At 41.8% G+C, this 19881-nt stretch overlaps 1 protein-coding gene across 1 annotated transcript; it reads right to left on the bottom strand.

Annotated features, from left to right (window-relative positions):
- Positions 1 to 2587: 2587 nt before the first annotated feature.
- On the bottom strand, positions 2588 to 7845 carry LOC132650085 (E3 ubiquitin-protein ligase RNF168-like). Its single transcript, XM_060375173.1, has 2 exons — positions 6505 to 7845; positions 2588 to 6179 (listed from the first exon to the last, which is right to left on the bottom strand). The coding sequence occupies exon 1, from the start codon at positions 7843 to 7845 to the stop codon at positions 6508 to 6510; it is 1338 nt and encodes a 445-aa protein (XP_060231156.1). The 3' UTR covers positions 2588 to 6179; positions 6505 to 6507.
- Positions 7846 to 19881: the final 12036 nt, after the last annotated feature.

Below are 19881 nucleotides of genomic sequence, written 5' to 3'. Positions count from 1 at the left end.
GGATTCTTTAAAACTCATTCATATAATATTCATTAAAATCATAGTCACTATAAAATATCTGGCATGAATAGTCATGGGGACAAACAGCTCACTCTGAAGTATGCAGTTTAATTGAATGGGATCAAGTCTTATTACTACGTGGTGATTCACCTGGCCATTTGGTCCTGTGCTTCGTAGATCTGTGTATGACATGGGTACCTATAGCTAGATGGCTAAATGGTCCCCATTTAAGAGATTGACTATATATCTTTGTATGCATGACTAACCATTTGTGGGTGTACACTGAAGCTTTTTCTGGAATTAATTTATTTTTCTATTCTAAGCACAGTGTTGTAAGAAATATCCTAAACACCTAAAACATTTGGTCCCTAAATTCTTTCCTCAGGAAAAATGGGAAGAAGTAAGCTCCCTAGGCCAAACAGTGTGCAAACAGTGAAGATAGAGAATTCCACAACGGCCAAGCACACTTAGTTATGCGTCCATAGTTACTCCAGACTTTGTCTGCTTTTTGTCTTTTGTTTTAAAAGTGTCTTTGTCATTCAATAGATAAAATGACATTTTTTTAACTGTCTTTCTTTGAATCCTGCTGAGATTAAAAATAAATAGCATCTTTGTTTCTAATTAAACATTCCAAATGATTTTGGGTGTCAGAAATTTTTTTTTAGCATTTACCAATACAAGTATTGAGTTCTGTGCTGCATCTGTATTGCTTGCCTGAAATGTTCAACTTCAAGCATAGAAAATAAAGTTGGTTTTATTTTAATACAAGTTTTTAAGTAGATGAGATTAAAGCATACTTTTTTCATAGTCTATTTTTATTTTCTTATTTTTATTCATTTTATCCTGGTCATAGCCCCCTCCTGCCTCTCCTCCCAATCCTACCTTTCCTCCCTGTTTCCCTTTCCCCCTACACTCAAGAGAATGGGAGCTCCCACACACCCCCACCATCACCAGCATGTCAAGTCGCATCAGGACTAAGTGCACCCTCTTCCCCTGTGGTCTGGCCAGGTAGCCCAGCCAGGGGAAAGTGATAAAAAAGCAGGCAACAGAGTCCATGTCAGGGTCAGCCCCCATTCCATTCCCCTTACTAAGGAACCCATATGAGGACCGAGCTGCCCAACAGCTACATCTGTGTAGGAGTCTTACCTCTCGTCTCGTCCATGCATGGTCCTTGGTTGGTGCTTTAGTCTCCACGGGACCCCCTGGATCCTGGTTATGTGGCTCTGTTGGTCTTCTTGTAGAGTTCCCCTCTGAGTCCTTTATCCTTCCCTCCCCCACTCTTCCACAGAACTCCCTGCACTCCACCCAATATTTAGTTGTGGGTCCCTGCATCTGTTTCCATCAGGGGCTGGGTGAAGCCACTCAGAGGACAGCTATGCTAGCACAGCAAAGTGTTGTTAATCACTGTCAGGGGTTGGCTGTCTCCCATGGGGTGAGTCTCAGGTTGGGCCAGTTATTGGTTAGACATTCCTTCAATCTCTTCTCTATCTTTATCCCTGCACACCTTGTAAATTTGGGGTTGAACTTTTTGTGGGTGGGTTGGTGTTCCCCTCTCTACACTACAAGTTATGTCTAGTTAGAGGGTGGCCTCTTGAGTCTCCATGACCCCCGTTACTTGGAGTCTCAGCTAGAGTCACCCTAATATCTTCCCAGGAACCTACCCTGTCATAGGTCTCTGGCTTGTCGCAGGAGTCCTTGTCCAAGGTCTCTTTGCGAGCCCTCTGTCTTCCCACCTCCACTCTTCCAAGGTCTGATATTGACCCTCATTTCTTTCTGGGCTCCTACCCTGTTCCATCTCTTCAAGCCCTTCTTCTATTTTATTTCTACTTCTGAGTGGGAAGTGGGAGTTAAGTATGTTCTCTTGGGTCCTCCTTTTTACTTCTTTGGGTTTGTAAGTTGTAGTGTGATTATCCTGTACTACATGGCTAAAATCCACTTATAAGTCAGTATATACCATGTGTGTCTTTCTGATTAAAGCGTACTTTAAAAGACAAGTTATTTCTAGATTATGAATGTTTTGTTTCTCTTCCTTAAATAATTGAGAGCTGGGAGATGCAGTGGTGCAAACGTTTAATTCCAGCACTCAGAGATGGAGGCAGGCAGATCTATGTGAGTTCAATACCATCCTGGTATTGAAACAGGGACGCCTGTCCAGGACAGCCATGGTTACACAGAAAAACTCTTTCTCAAAAAACTAAAAAGAAAAAAAAGAAATAATTGAGGGAGCTGAGGAGGTAGCTCAGTTGGTAGAGCATGCATGAAGAAGCCCTGTGTAACCTGGGTATGGTGGTATACACCTGTAACCCTCCATCCTTGTGACAGAAGCAGGAGGACCAAGTTTAAAGTCAACCTTGGCATGGTAGCACATGCCTTTAATCCTAGCACTCAGGAGGCAGAGAGGCAGGTGGATCCCTGAGTTTGAGGCCGGTCTAGTCTATATAGGGATTTCCAGGACACCTGGGGCTACATAGTGAGACTCTGTCCAACAACAATAATGATGATGATGATGAAGTTATCCTCATCTACATAGTAATTTGCAAGGACAGTCTGGGGTGAAACCTTGTCTCAAAGAAATAGATGAGGACATTTTTATTTATTAATTTTTATTCCTTTAATTTTTATATTCTTAACATGTGTACAGCTTTAGTTTTCACTGAGAAATTTAGTATTTTTTTGTATTCTACCAAAGTGAAAAGGTTGGTAGTACATTCCAATCACTGGCACAGATATTTTTATTAGTCTAACAAATTCACATATGGTAGAAAAAGCAAAGACTAATAGAGAAAAATATATCTTAAAATGAACTTTAGGGAGACATCTTCACAAACAAAAATATAAATCCTAAATATATCACGATGTAGCCTTTTTAAATTTTAGTTTTTGTCTAGTCTAAAAAGATTTAATTACATACGTTTTATTTTGAGAGGCTCCAAAAATGTCTAATACTAATACTGCTCTTAGAAACAATATTGATGTGATGAGAAGAGATATTTGTCTTTTAGAAAAATGTTAGTTTCCAATCAGTACTACATTATCATCACAATCATTGCTCAAAGGATATTTTTTAATGAGAAAACGCAAATCAAAAGTAAAATTGGGAGCTGGGCGCAGTGGTGCACATCTGTAATCCCAGCACTGGGTGAGGCAGAGGCAGGCAGATCTGTGAGTTCAAGGACACCCTGGTCCATACCAGCCTGATCTACAAATTAAGTCCAGGACAGCCGGGCTACACAGAGAAACACTGTCTCTAAAAACAAAAATTGAAATTGGCACCAGAGGGCTGGAATATACTTTGTGGTGCAGTGCATGCCCAATATCTGCACGGTCCTAGGTGCTATACCCAGCTATGCAAAAAAATTAAATATATTCAGTAAAATTGATACAGATAACATTAAGTATATGAAGATTAACAATCATCACAAATTTTGGAGAGCATATTGAAATAATCATTGAGAAACATAGGGTAGATTAACCATAGGACATAAAAGACAAACACTATATACACAAATCCAAGCTTCTAAGTTTTATCTGTATAAATTCATGTGAGAGTGGGTGTGTGTAGAGGCCTAGAAACTAGAAATGGCCCCCTTTAGAGGAAGGGAAATGAAGCTTTAAGGTAGGGAGGGCAATAGAACACTAGATATGAAAATAGAAGGGGGATTATTGAGGGTGGGTTTAAGTGTGTGTGTGTTGGGGGGGTAAATGTCAGGGAAATGGAGGAGAGGAGGGGATGGAGGAGGAGTCAGGGAGATGATGGAGAAGAGTGGTTGAGAGTGGGGTCAACCAAAACTATGCATGAAGATATCCAAAGGAAACCTACAATGTTATAAGCTAATTAAAACTTTTAGTTAAAACTAATTAAAATGTTAAATGAAAGGCAAAAAGGATGTGACTCTTAGAAATGTTGCAACTATCTGCTAAAAGTTTATATTAATGAAATAAAACCAAACCAATAGACAGAAAGGTGTCTTCTGGCAGCTTCTGGCAGTCTCCATCAATTGCTGAAGATCTAAGTGTTCCCTGGAGAGTTGTTACCATCAGGCTCTTGTTGACAGGTGGAGGCTGGAATCTAATGTCTGTTGGCTTCTTCAGTGTTTTCCATCTGGGCCCCCATTTCCTTCAGTCACCTCCCACAGAGCAATCTCTGGATACTTCACTAGCTCACAACTATCATACTTATTTTATTCTTTGTTTTTATTTTATTCTTTGTTTTGGTACTAGGATACAAATCCAGGGTCTTACGCCATATAGTCACCTATGCTACTTCTGCACTAAATTCCCAACTCCTATTTTTAAAACTTTGAGACAGGGCCTTGCCATGGAGCCCGGGCTGGCCTTGAACTTTTGGTTCTCCTGTCGCAATCTCCTAGATGCTGGGATTATAGCCTTGTGCCACCAAACCCAGCCCCTAAATATCTTACTATTTGTCTCAATACATACAAAAAGTAGTATCAACAGAAGGGATACTATGTGGAAATAATGTAATTATTTGAAATTCCTTAACCATAAAATATTTTATGGTTATTCTCTTGGAGTAAACTCCTATATTCTTATCCGTTTCTTTTTCACCATTTTATTTTTGTTTTCCAGACCAGCAACTGGAACTCAGAGCACTTTAGTACTAACTTAAACCTCTAGCCCTTTCATTCCATATTAAGTTTGTTCTTTTATTTGGTATATTTTGTCTGAGATGGGCTCTCCTATAGCCCTCTGAAACCTACTATGTAAATAAGGCTGGCCTCAAACTTAACAGTTATCTCCCTGCCTCTTTATTCCACACAAAACAATCAACCCAGCAAACAAAAAACCTTCCAAAAAGCTTGTTTAACTTGCAAGCGATTTGTGGGTTGGGGATACAAAACCTCAAAAGGTCTAGCAATCCCAAGGCATTTTATATCTATAAGAACTATCAAACTTGAAAGAAAGGGGAGATGAAAGACCTGGAGGGGACAGGAGTTCCACAAGGAGAGTAACAGAACCAAAAATTCTGGGCACAGGTGTCTTTTCTGAGAATGATACTCTAACCAAGGACCGTGCATGGAGATAGCCTAGAACACATGCACAGATGTAGCCCATGGCAGCTCAGTCTCCAAATGGCTAACAGGGACTGTCTTTGGCATGAACTCAGTGTGTGGCTCTTTGATCACCTCCCCCTGAGAGGGGAGCAGCCTTACCAGGCCACATAGGAAGACAATGCAGCCAGTCCTGATGAGACCTGATAGGCTAGGGTCAGATGCAAGGAGAGGAAGACCTCCCCTATCAGTGGACTGAGGTAGGGGTATGGGGGAAGATTGAGAGAGGATGGGATTGGTAGGAGACTAGGGATACAATGTGTATAATAATAAATAAATAAATAAATAGGAAAAAAATAAAGAACTATCAAACTTAACACCCCTACTAACAATAGCACATCTATTAATAGCATGGATGCTAGGCACCCTTGAGTATCACTTAAGTTTTACAGAACCACATTTATATTCTCTATAATCATAAATAAAAATAGGAAAAATATAAAAAAAAAGAACTATCAAACTTAACACCCCTGCTAACAATAGCACATCTATTAATAGCGTGGAGGCTAGGCACTCTTGAGTATCACTTTAAGTTTTACAGAACCACATTTATATTCTCTATAATCATAAATAAAAATAAATAGGAAAAATATAAAAAAGAACTATCTAACTTAACACCCCTGCTAACAATAGCACATCTATTAATAGCATGGATGCTAGGCACCCTTGAATATCACTTTAAGTTTTACAGAACCACATTTATATTCTCTATAATCATAAATAAAAATAAATAGGAAAAAATATAAAAAAGAACTGTCAAACTTAACACCCCTGCTAACAATAGCACATCTATTAATAGCATGGATGCTAGGCACCCTTGAGTATCACTTTAAGTTTTACAGAACCACATTTATATTCTCTGTAATCATAAATAAAAATAAATAGGAAAAAAAATTAAAAAAAAGAACTATCTAACTTAACACCCCTGCTAACAATAGCACAACTATTAATAGTATGGATGCTAGGCACCCTTGCTTTTCACTTTAAGTTTTACAGAACCACATTTATATTCTCATAAAGTCCATTAAAGATGAATGCAGCTTGTTGTAGTGATGCACACTTGTAAATACCATGCTCAGAAGACTAGCAGGAGGCTCTCAGGCGTCCCTGTTTCAAAAATAGCAAATCAAAAAAGACAGTGAAAGTGTGCCCATCAGATAACAATTTTAAATATTTACTAATACACTTAAAAATTCTATCACAGAAAAGAATGCACGTTTAGTTCAAAACATCCTACCCCTGCATAATTTTGTTTACCTCTCAAAACATTTGAAAACAAAAAATACTTTTCTGTGAATTACTTGGCAATGGGCTGAAAATCTTAGGTTTGTAATTCTCTCTAGTAAAGTATGTCATCTTGCTGCCATTAATATTAGCTAAATGCTTCAACTGCATCTTTTTAAAAGGTGGCAAATTTAATCATTTACGTTACCTTTCAGATGTTCTTATCTTTGGAATTGTCTTTTGCTGAGGTGTCTAGATGGAAGGCCTCGTACTGCGGTGGATATTTCCTTGGGTACACTTTCCTCCGCGTTTCCCTTTGTAGGTCTTCATCCCATGCTCTTTGAAGCTCCAGTGCGTATAGTCTGTCTTGTTCTTCTTGTTGATGCTTCTCAAAATACAGATTCTCCAAATCAATCAGCCTTTTGGTCATGAAGTCTTGCGGTTCCTCCTCGTCTGAGGAACCCTCAGGGGGCGTTTCGTAAGAAATGCCTGGCTCCCTGGCTGCCGCAGGTTCCTGATGCTTCCTCTTGGAAGTATGCTTTCTGCTCAGAGTGTGAGGTACTTCATCTTTTGCCTCAGCTGTGTGGTCTTCAGGTTCCTCTTTCACGCCTGACCCACTGTTCCCACTCTCTGTTTGGGCAGAGGAGTGAGCAGCGGCAGCCTCCGGTTCAATGTTCTTACACCGGGTATACCTGCTGTAGTTAGAGCAGCTAGGTTTGGGCGCCTCGTCTTCTGAGCTGCCCACGTTCCCATCACGGCCGAAAGGTCTCGATGTGCCTTGTTTTGGACTCACCGGACTTGACGAGAGAGTAGCTGCTGGAGTATCTTCTTCAGTTTTAATGTCTTGTCCCGTAGGGCTCATCCCATCCCCGTCGGTTCGCGCAGATGTTTTCTGGCCATCTTGCACAGCTCTGTGCTTGGATGCTGCCTCAGGCTGAGCCTGAAGAGAAGACTTTGAAACACCGTCACAGTGTTTCCGTTTGCACTTTCTTTTTCTTGGGGATGTGCCCGATTCACTTAGGCTGAGCTGTTTGGCCTCTTCCTCCTCCATTTGCCGTTGTTTCTCCAGTCTCAGCTTTTCTGCCTTTTTTCTTTCTTCCTCCATGTCCATGGCCAATAACTCTCTTATGTATTCCTCACTAGCTCTGTTCAGTCTTTCCTCAGTGGCCTGGCGCTCGGCCTCCATCCTCATCATCTCCTCTTCATATTCTTTCCTCAGTTCCCCAGGGTTGCTTAGTTTTCGGACAGGTGAATCATCTTTGAAGACCAGCGATGCCCTGTCTATGCATTCCTGCGGATACTGAGCTTGAATCCTCTCCCACAGTTCCTCATTGATAAAACTGTCCACGCAGATATCAAACGGAGCCCAAGAAGAGATCCAGCAGCGGCAGAAAGGGCAGGACAAATTTTCATTTTGCATAAGTGCCTCAAAGCAGAACCTGCACATCGTGTGGTTGCAAGGCAGAGTTACCGGCTCGATGAGGAATTCCATACAGATGAGACAGCGGCACTCGTCTAAAGACAAGGCCGGGCCTTTTGACGAAGCCATTTCAACGAGTTAAGAAGGTCCAAGTCACACCAGTACCGTGTCCTGACGCTGCTCCGGACGATCCCTGGTCAGCAGCGATGGCGACAGTGGCGGCAAAGGCGGCCTCGAAGGTGGCGGCGACGGCGGCGAAGGCGTCGGCTGCGGCGAGGAAAGTTAAGAAGGTCCAAGTCACACCAGTACCTTGTCCTGATGCTGCTCAGGACGATCCCTGGTCAGCGGCGACGACAGCGGCGGCGGCAAAGGCGGCCTCGAAGGTGGTGAGGACGCCGGCTGTGGTGAGGGAAGTTAATAAGGCCCAAGTCACACCAGTACCGTGTCCTGACGCTGCTCCGGACGATCCCTGGTCGGCGGCGACAGCGGCGGCAAAGGCGGCCTCGAAGGTGGCGGCGACGGTGGCAAAGGCGTCGGCTGTGGCGAGGGAAGTTAATAAGGCCCAAGTCACACCAGTACCGTGTCCTGACGCTGCTCCGGACGATCCCTGGTCAGCGGCGACAGCGGCGGCAAAGGCGGCCTCGAAGGTGGCGTCGACGGTGGCAAAGGCGTCGGCTGCGGCGAGGGAAGTTAATAAGGTCCAAGTCACACCAGTACCTTGTCCTGATGCTGCTCCGGACGATCCCTGGTCAGCGGCGACAGCAGCGGTGGCAAAGGCGGCCTCGAAGGTGGTGAGGACGCCGGCTGCGGCGAGGGCGTCGGCCTGCCGATGGCGGCAACGACGACAGCGACGGCAGGAAGGTGACAGCGACCGCAGGAAGGTGACAGCGACGGCAGGAAGGTGACAGCGGCGATGGCCGTGACAGCGGCGACGGCAGTGACAGCGACGCGGGCGTCGCCGATGGCGTCGACAGCGCTAATGGCGGCAGCGGCGACAGCGGCGGCGGCGACAAGGCTGTGGGACTCGGAGAGCCCCTGTTTCCGCTCTGTGGTAGCTGTCGATTTCCGGCTACGGTAGCCGTGTGGCTGCTTCAGGCGAAGGTTTTAGAAGTCCCTTGGCTTCGGTCAGCCGTGGGAGCTGTGACCAGCTAGCTAACCGTGGGAGCTTTGACCAGCTAGCTAACCATGGGAGCTGTGACCAGCTAGCTAAGCGTGGGAGCTGTGACCAGCTAGCTAACCGTGGGAAAGCGTCCTGAGGAGGCTCGACAGTGGTTTTCTGTCTCACACGAGGCAGGGATCTACTGACTCTGTAGTCCAACCAGCCTCCCCTGCGCCGGGATAACGGGCTGCCGTCGCCAGACGGAGGATCTAAGCTTTGGCTCAGACCTTTCCTAACTGAGCCGTCTCTGGGGATACTACTTTAAAAAAAGTGCTCTGTGCTAGATGGCAAGGAACTGGCCTCACTTAAAGCATCCATGTTTCTCCTGGGTGAATTCCTGTTAGCCGAGCTTCTTCATTCACAAGTCACGATGAGGACAACCCTGTCTTCTCTGAAAGCCCCCTCCCTGGGTGTATGTAAGGCGTGTTCGCTTGCGGAAGGTTGAGTGCTTAGCGGTAAAGTCCTGTTTCATGCTCTGCAGTTACAGCTGCGCTTTCGGAGGTCCGCAGTTTGCAGTTTGATACCTAGCACCCCTGTGGCTGTTCACCACTGTAGAACTCCAGGAAATCTGGTGCCCTCTTCTGGTCTCCGTGGGCACTACTGCATGCACATGATGCATAGACATGCAACACATTCATACAAAACAATAAAATAATTTTAAAAACTCTGCTTCCCTTTCTAATATAAGTTCCTGTGAAACATATTTGAACACAGCTACATCTAAAAAATCTGTCAGCATATTAAGCAAACTAGGAACTTCTGTAATTTTTAGGAAGGTTGAGACTAGATGCTGTTTTATAGCAAGAAAAACATTATCTAAGAAGTAAGTTGGTGTCTTCTTTTACTATAAGAATTATTAGTTTTGTTTCTTCTAAAATACAGTCTCTTTTAGTTGAAACATTATGATACATCATTATGAGTAAGAGAATAATATTTCAATACATGTATATAGTGTACAGTGATCATTCTTTTTGTGTTAGGAATATTAAAAAACCCTACTTTTGTACTTATTTCAGAATATATGTGTCCTTAATAGCAGTTTAACTGTTGTGCTGTGGGACATGAGAGTTATTCTTCCTATTTCACTGACCATCCTTGCTGCAATCTCTTCTAAAGCTCTAGTAACTCATTTATAGAAACTTTTTTTATTTGGGGGTTCCTTAAAGCCTCTCTCTTCCAACTCCTCAATCCTAGGTAGTAGAGAGAAGGTTAGTGGGGAGAGGGGTCGCAGACTCCTTTACTTCTTCCAGATGTTTAGGGTCGATGGGGCTCTTCTGTGCCTATGCCAATCTGGGAACAGCAAAGACAGCAAGTAGTCTCCTCCAAGCTGCTGTTCCACAAAGCATCTCTCTAGTGTCTCTCCTAACCACCACACCATCCATCTCTGGTCTCTTTAAACTGTTACTGCTTTCCTATTTCTGGGCTCTCATATTTATATCCCTCAGACTCCTAGACCACTCCCCTCTCTGGGCTGCATGAGGCAGGCCTTTACCAGCTGGCAAAGACCACACCCCCAGGAGACAATAGTCAGCTGAGGACAAACTAAAGCTCAAACTAAAATCTCACACTTGGGATTAAAACAAAAACATATTAACACAACATAACATTTCTTTTTTTTCCTTTTTTAATTTAATTTAATTTTATTAATTACACATTATTCACTTCGTATCCCCCATAACATGTCTTTTTAAAGAAACTAAAACTTCCATTGCAAGTAACCACTACACATTACCTGAATGAGATCAACTTTTCAACTTCTATATACAAATGAGAACACACAATATTTGTTTTTCTTGGGCCTGATTGTTATTGCTTAACATAATGTCCTCTGGTGGTATTCACGTGCAAAGAATATAATATTGTTCTTTTGTGAACAAATAATATTCCCATATATGATATATTTACCTTATCCATTTGTCTGGCTGTCGTGAATAATTCTGCAAGAAATATTCATAAGCAGTTGTCTCTTTCATTTCCTTTGGGCATATACCCGTTAGTGGGGTTGCCTGATCATATGGCAGATCTGTTTCTGTGTTTTGAGGAACATCAGTATTTCTATACAGGCTGCACTACTTTCCATTCTAACTAACACAAATTCAGAATGACACTTTAGACATAGCTGACCTTTCCAACTTTGAAGGGCTGGCAGTTTTGAAAAAAGATGGTATAATTGCTTGCTGTTGCTGCTGATATTTTATAAAACGTTAACTTAAAATAATGAACTTTACAAAAATCTGAATAATAATCTTTTAGCAATGTGATTCACTCATCTTATATATAAGAAGAGAAAGATGCAAAGAATTAGTTCCCGAGGATGGTAATGATTAGTTCATGATTCATTTTCTTCCATATTTAAAATATTGTATTCACATTTAAAAATGTTAGTCTGTGTGTTTGTACCACAGTCTGCATATGGAGATGACAGAGGACAGATAACTTGTGGGAGTCTTACCTTTCAGCATAAGAATCATGAAATCTTGGGGATTAAACTCAGATCATCAGGCTAGTACTCATACCCTTTACCTGCTGAGCCATCTTGCGGGTCCATTTTTTCTGTATTTGGATAACTTAAGTTTGTTATTATTTCTGCTTCAGGCCAATAGCTTAATGTTATTCTCTTTTTTTTTTTTTTGAAACAGGGTCTCATGTAGTTCTGGCTGTCCTGGAACTCATCATCTAGACATAGCTGGTCTTGAACTCACAGGGATTCACCTGTTTCTTTGCTCCAAGTGGTGGGATTAAAGTTGTATGACACCACGCCCAGCTTCAAGCTTTTTTTTTTTTTTTTAGTTACTGGATTTTATTAATTATTTATTACTTACAGTTGATTCATTTTGTATCCTAGCTGTAGTCCCCTCCCTCATCTCTTCCCAATCCCACCTTTCCTCCCTCTTCTTCTCCCATACTACTCTCCCAGTCCACTGATAAGGGAGGTCCTCCTCCCAGCCCATCTGACCGCATCCCAGCATGTCTCATCAGAACTGGCTCTTTGATCACCTTCCCTTGGTGGGTGCAGTCTTGTCAGACCACAGAGGAAGATGATGCAGCCAGCTCTGATGAGACCTGATAAGCTAGGGTCGGATAGAAGGGGAGGAGGTCCTCCTGTATCAATGCACTAGGGAAAGGCCATGGGTGGAGAAGAGGAAGGGTGGGTGAGACTGGTAGGAGACAGGGGAGGGGGCTACAGACAGGATACAAAGTGGATAGATTGTAATAAATACAAAGTGGATAGATTGTAATAAATAAATAAATAAATTTATTTTTAACAAAGAAAGAATAATACATATATATATTTGTATACACACACACACACACACAAAAGACATGTTCTGCATTGACACACTTCAGTTAACAAGAACAGTTACCCAGAAGCTGAACTACAAAGACAAAAAACAAGGTCAGTACGTTTAGAGACTTTCCCAGAACTATGACTTGGATTAGGTCTTTGTTTTCTTTTTTGCCGTATAGTACTGTCTACTTAATGAGTTTTATGGCCTGAATGGTACTTCTGTCAAGGAGTCAGGTGTGCTAAGGTCTGTAGCACTGTTACTTTTCCCACCGGTCTTGCTGAATGAATCAAATAGTGGACTCATCTTGCTCTAAAGAGAAGTGGTTGGCCCTAAGGACTAGTAGCTTTACTGAACTGATACATAATTGGTCATATAGTTGAAGATGCAGAGCCTCAAAATTAATCTAATCAGAATGAGAATTAAAGAGGCAGAGCAGTTAGCCAGGAGGACCAAGAGACGAGAGATTGGTACCAATTGTTTGATTAATGTCTTTATCTCTCTCTTTGAGTTTTTTCCAACCATGACAAGAGATTTTTTCATTACTCCTGATCAATTAGAATAGAAAGAAGTTTTTCCAAAAGCTAGTCATAGTTTCCTTTATTTCATGAGAAGTCTAAGCCCCTCTAATTTTGTAAGACAATTTCCCCAAGATAATCTATAATCTGTTTTAATATCTTTAGGCCCAGATCAACCTATTTAGTTTGTAAAGTATCAGAAGAGGCACATTTAGTCAAACCATTTGTACATGCAGAGCGAGTCATCTCAGGGGTTCGATAATATTGCCGTTATCCAGACGAATTCACCCGTAAGGCAGAATACTAAGCATCAAAATTAGGGGAAGGACCTAGGTTAAAGGTTTTAGATATTAAACAAGAACAAATTTACACCCCCTTTTAAAATCCTCTAACATTAATTTTGGCAGCTTCCAGTCACACTGACATTTTGTCAGTCAGTGAGCTTGACTATCTGGGTAGTTTCTATCCCTACGTAGTACAGGGGCTGGGTATCTGAGTAGATGCAGAAATCCTGCTTGATTTCTGGCTAGGAATGATTAACTCTATCCCCAGGGTTCCACCCTGTGGCATAGAGTCTGATTCCCCATGGTTTCCCTGCTTCACAAAGGCCAGAATTTTTTCTAAAGCAATTTCCAAATTTTTAATTTTATGGGTATTGGATTTCATCCTGTTGTGCAATCCTTAGGAAGGGGCTTTCTTTCTATATATATTCATCTGTTTTCAAGAAGCCTCTGATTTGCAACCCCAATATTTGCAACAGAAACTGCCTAGTTTCTGGCAACCAGGGTGCCCAGCCTCAAGACTTGCATAGAATTGTAAACTCTGTATTCCTACCTCAAAAGGTAAACTCCCACATCTTTCCTTTCTCCAAGATAATCAAATACTTCAAGTGGGCATCAGTGAGCCAAAAAGGGTTAAGATGTATATGGGTTGTTGGTCAATAGTCACACTAATTAATACCTTCCCTGTACCTGTGTTTCTTAGTTTCTAGGTCCAGAGGGTAGCGGAGGTTGGCCCATAACCCTACATTCATACCAAACATAAGACTCGGACAGAGGTGGAGGGGAAGGACCTTGGGCCTTGGTGAAACTTTAATTTTAATGGAGACAGTCCATTTGGCAGCATCTGAAGGTTTAACTTTCTTGAGTGTAATTGGATCCATGGTGTAATGCCAACTACCTTCACAGCCATAGGAGTAGAGAAAGTCACCATGTAGGGTCCTTTCCAAATTTGTTCCAGTTCCCCTTTGGCTACCTGTTTGACCCAAACAGTGTCACTAGACTTGAACAAGGAGAAAATGATGGTAGACTTGGAGGTTGGCTGAATCTCTCAGATAGTCTGAGAAACAGACGGTTTTATTGAACACTTCAGGCATAGTGACGTGAGAAAGGAAAGATTAGAGTTCTGCCAACTTCTCGTCTGAGCCTGGGAAGCAGTGGGGATGTGTTCCAAACATAATCTCATAGGGGGTAAATCCCTGCCAATCAGGGGCAGGAAGCTGGGTGCAGCAGGCCTTACACAAACCAGGAAGGTGTTCTATCTTGGATAATCCATGCTAGATTCTAATGATAGTTTTGTTAGTTTTTTTTAATATCCTGTTTATTTATTTACTTTTGTACCTCCCCAGAACTATGAGTCCTATATGCGCAATGAAGTTTTAAATATCTGTCTAAAGCTTTAGCTATTAATTGAGATGTTTTGACTATAAAATCTAGGCCATTGTCAGACCTGGTTGCTGTGATGAAGTCATATTGGTGGACCAATTCCTGGGAAGCTTTTTAGCTATTTGAGTCTCTTTATTCTGGGTAAGGAACAATTCTACCCACCCAGCAAAATTATCTATAAAAACTAGCAAGTATTTGTATCCTCCCCCATCAGACACAATCTTGGTGAAATCTGTTTTTCCAGAGTTTGTTGGAGTGTTGGTCTCTCATTTGGACCCATTCCTGGGTAAGAGATCTCCATTTTGGATTTATTTGAGCACAAACCTGTAATCTGGCTAGGACATCTTGTGCCAGACTGTCCAGTCTAGGTATATCACACCTTGGTCTGCGCAACTCAGAAAGTTTTATGGACCCCAGGTGAGTAGCCTGGTGAGGGTTAGTTACCAACAGTCCTGCTAGTTGTTTCTGGGAAAATAATCTTTCATTCTGGTGTCCTCTGTCAATCTGTTTATTTCTTCTTTACCTTGGAGTCTTAGGCAACACTAGATTGGGGTATATCATCAGAATATCAATCGGACTCACTGGTCTTAGGGCCATATGTCAGGCAGTCCCAGGTCAGTGGGCAGGCAGTGGAGGACAGTAATTTGTAGGGGAAGCCAAAAAGCCTCTAGGAGGGCCAAGATTTTCTCTTTGTTGTTAACATGTTTTCCTCCACTGGTAAGAAGCCTTCTTTCTCTATTGATCATATCATAGACATGCATTGCAGCAAAAGTATAGCGACTGTCCTTTTATATGGTAGTAGGTAGACTTTCCTTTTTTCCATAAATTCAGTTCTCTGGGCTCAGGTACCTGGCTTGGGCCCAAACTGTTTCAGTTAAATTAACTACTGCAGCTTTCATGTACCTTATTTCACCTTTCATCTTGTGACAGTTATGGACAAGCACCTATAGCATCAGGCAAGAGGGTAGCTGAATTGAGGGTTTCTCAAACTGGACTCAAGGGTGGGCCAGCATTATGGCCTGGTACTGGCTCACACAATTATTAGGCAACCAGTGTTCTGGTGTTCCTCAGAGGATGTCCTCAGTGACAATGTGGGGTGCAGTGAATATACGATCTTAAGCCAGAGTTAACTTGTTTGTTTTTCCATTAGACTAGCAATAGATACCATAGCTCTTAGATAGGTAGACCATCCTATGGCTACACTGTCCGATCTTTTGGACAGGAATCTCAAAGGGCATTTCCTTGGCCTCAAAGTTTGGGTTAAAACCCCTTTTGTAATGTCTTTTGTTTAGTGGACAAACAGACAAAAAGGTTTCAAGGCATCTGTAAGTTCTAGAGCTAGAGCCAAAGTCAGAGCTGTTTTTAGAGCCTCAACTGCCTTTTTGTGTAGTCTTGGTCCAGATTAATGGCTCAGTGCCCTACTTTGTGCTGGTGTATAGAGGCCTTACTATTTCCTCAAACTGGCATCCGGAGACAGCAGTACATAGCTGCACCTAGGAATTCTCAAATATATCTCTTAGTCTGTGGAGTTGGGGTTTGAAGGATGATTGCAGCAATCCTACTCTGAGACAGGCTCCTTTCCCACCCCCCAGCTGGTAGCCAACAGAGGCAGCCTCTGATGTACAAAGTCGGGCTTTCTTAATTGATGTTCTGTAACTCTGTAACTGATGTAACTCTTACAGCAGTACCTCAGTGGCCTTTTTATAATCATTTTTTGGGCCGACACCTCTAGCAGAAGGATAGGAGATCTGCACTTACTACCTCATCAAATAGGGTTGAAGAATTTTAAATTTTGCGGGCAACCTGGTCTATGTAAGTTCCCCACTATAACTTCCCTCTGGATCTATCCATTTAAAATAAATTCTGCACTGACTTACCTCTGCCAATGGGAGGCTGAAGAATGCATCTTTCAGGCCCAGGACAGTGTACAAATGATTGTCTGGAAGAATCACACTCATGAGAATAGAGGTCCAAGGTTACTTCACAGGAAGGAGAGGTGTATTCCAGGATGACTATCATGGCACCAGGATGGCTGTCTCTGCATGCCAGGTGCTATTTCCCTTTCTGCCCCCCTCCCAGGGTCATTAGATATCATTTAATCTAGACAGGTTGGGGGAGCGCTTAGCTGAACCGGTTAGTTGAATAATTATATGAACTTGGTGTTGGGCCAGTCCTGGGGCATTGGTTTTTCCCCATACTCCTTGGAAATCTGAGGGATAGTAAAAGTTGATTGGGGCAGAACTTTCTCAGCCAGGAGACATTTTTCTGACAGGGGGTAAGACACCAAAATTTTGCTGGGTATTTGTAGGTACAACTGTGTCTCATCAGAGAAGGGGATGTTGACTTTTAGTTTATGCAAACGGTCTTGTCCCTGTCTGTTCTCTGCTGCTAAAGACCTTTCAAGCTACCTCCAGCAACTGGGACCCATTTGTAACTTTAAATTTTGCTGGTTTTCTACTATATGGGAACTGAAATACCTTAGGCTGCACATCCCTAGAAGTCCCCTCACCACTGCACTCTTCCTTGCTCCAAGGGACTCTGAGACCTCCAGGGTCTCAGGGTCTAGTCTCTGGGATCTTAGTGGTATCTCCAGATAATGTTGTGGGGTATTCACCAAAGAAGACTTCTCAGACATGAGTTTAAGCCAATATAACATTTTTATTGGTTGGACAATGAGTACACTGGGTGTTCAGGATCCTAATGTAGCCCTGAGCCTTTATCAGAGTGAGCTTTTCAGCACATACACACGCCTGCGCACATACATATACACACACACCAAACACACAAACAAAAAACCTTATTTGGGGATGACATACTTTGGTTAACAAGAGTAGTTAGACAGAAATGAAACTGCAGAATTTAAAATGCAAGGCTAGTACATTGAGAGATTTTCCTAGAACTATGGACTTTGATGTATTAGGTCTTTGTTTTCATTTTGGAAGGTGGTACTGTCTATGTGCTAAATTTCATGCCTTATATGGTACTTCCATCATGGAGTCAGTTGTGCTAAGATTTTGGGGGCCTGTGAAGGTCTAGGGCCTTGTTAAAATATGTGTCTATCTTAGTTATGGTTTCTATTGCTGTAATAAAACACCATGACCAAGAAAGCACCTTGGGGAAAGGGTTTATTTTATCTTACTACTTATAGCCCCATCATTTGGAGAAGTCAGGGAAGGAACTCAAGGCAGGAACTGAAGCAGAAGCAACAGAGGAATGCTGCTTACTGGCTTGTTCCATATGGCTTTTCCAGCCTTCTTTCTTATAGTACCCAGGACCTCCAGCCTAGAGGTGACACTGATCACAGTGAACTGAATCATTCCACATTACTGAGGATTATAACCCCCTTTGAATCCCTCCTCTCCTGGGCAATCATTAACTGCCTTTAGCTTTTCTGATAAGTGTGGAACCTTTTCAGTCACTCCCCATACATGATGGAATGTTGGTGGACTCAGGCTCAATCTTGTGCAAGTCTGTGCAATTAACTAGTTTGTTGCGAGTTCTTGGATGCAACAACCATGTCATGTTCAGAAGATAGCATTTCATACCACTTTTCTACGCTTTGCCTCTTATGTTAAAAACCAGTCCTTCTGAAAGCCATGCAAGGCTTTAATATACTAGAGAGAAGGGACTGTAGTAACTGAAGAAAGGATGGTGTGTGTGTGTGTGTGTGTTTTACAGAAATTGTGAGCCTTCAATAGAAGGAATAGTATGGCTAAAGCAAATAAACAGGCTTGAGAGATGGCTCAGTAGTAAGGGTGCTTGCTGTGCAACTGTGAGGATCAAATTTCAAATCCTAATGCACATATAACAAGCTGAGTATCCTGTGTATACTTGGAAGCTCAATTCTAGGTGGGAAGGAGACAAAAGGATTTCTTGGGCTTCCTGTCTTCCAAACTATCTGAGAAAATGTAAACTCCATGTTCAGAAAGAGAGACCCTGCCTCAAAGGAACAGATAGACAGTATTAGGGAAGGTATTTGGTGGCTGACTTTGGCTTCTTGTGCACTGTCCACATTCACCTGCCTCTGCATGGGCATACATGTACATGCACTCACACAAACCTCTATGTGCACAAAAATAAATTAATCTTTTAAAATATGACAAATGGTCAAAAACATGATGGTTATTAGAAGAAAAATTATACTTGCTAAAGTACTGACATATTAGGCATTGCAGCAGACTGTTTTCATACTTGATTAATATACCCATATATTTGTGCAACATGTCTTTTCACACCAAATATGAAATTACTGGGTCAAAATTTAGTGAATGATCTATGAATATTTAAAAAAAATCAGAATGTATCATTGAGTTATGTGACATATATATGAATAGTACATAATATGTGTATAGTAAGTAGCTAATGATATAAAATGTACCTCTAACTGGGTCATGATAAAAAAATAATTGATCTGCCATGGATAATATGTGTTCAGTGTAAGTTAGACACTTCATTGAGTTGTACTTAGTTTTGAATTGTTAGTATTTAAGTTCTTTATTTGTAATAAAAAAAAAATCTGAGAAGTACAGACACAAAGATCAGACCAGGGTTAGCTTCACCTACATGAATTTGAGGTCAGCCTAGGCTGCATGAGATCCTGATCTTAGTGTTCAAACTTAACCTAAAAAGGCCCCAGGACTAAGTCATGGTTCAGTTTCCTTGTGTTAGCTGCCATCTTGTGGTCTTTAGGTTACAATGCAATGCCCTTCATTTAACTGAAAACTTGTATATTCTCTACCTTCTTTCCTCACTTCCCTTTCTCCCTTCCTTCCCTCTTTTTCTTTCCTTCAATTCCTGGGGGTAGAGCTCAGGGCCAGCTAGGTAAACTCTGCTTCACTGAGCTACTTATCCTGGTCATAGATTTTTAGGGGGGAAAGGTTCTACTATATTCATCACAATGGCCTCATACTATGATCCTCCTGCCGCTGCCTCTCCACTTGTGATTACAGGAATGTACTACTATGACCAGCCATAGTAAATATAATTATTGTTTTATTTTCTTTTAAAAAGCTAGGTAAACATGCTAAGAGGAAAGTTCATAGCACTAAGTGACTTCAAGAAGAAATTTGAAACATCTCATACAAGCAACTTAATAGCTCACCTAAAAGCCCTAGAAAAAAAAGAAGTAGACACACCTAAGAGGAGTAGACAGCTGGATATTCAAGTTCAGGGTTGAAATATAAATTAGAAAAAAAAAAACAATTCAAAGAATCAATGAAAATAAAAGCTGGTTCTTTAGGAAATCAATAAGATAGACAAACCGTTAGCCAAACTAAAAGACAGAGAAACTATCCAAATCAGTAAAATCAGAAATGAAAAGGAGGACATAACCACAGACACTGAAGAAATCCAATCAATCTTTAGGTCATACCACAAAAGCCTCTACTCCACAAAATTTGAAAATCTAAATGAAATGGACAATTTTCTTCATAGATTCCATTTACCAAAATTAAATCCAGATCAGGAAAATAGATTGAATAGTCCTATATTCCCCAAGGAAATAGAAACAGTCATCAAAAGTCTCCCTTCCTAAAAAA

This window comes from Meriones unguiculatus, chromosome X, assembly GCF_030254825.1.
Source record: "Meriones unguiculatus strain TT.TT164.6M chromosome X, Bangor_MerUng_6.1, whole genome shotgun sequence".
Classification (NCBI taxonomy): domain Eukaryota; kingdom Metazoa; phylum Chordata; class Mammalia; order Rodentia; family Muridae; genus Meriones; species Meriones unguiculatus.
The sequence above is the reverse complement of the archived record's forward strand: the minus strand, read 5'-3'. Positions and strand labels throughout refer to the sequence as shown.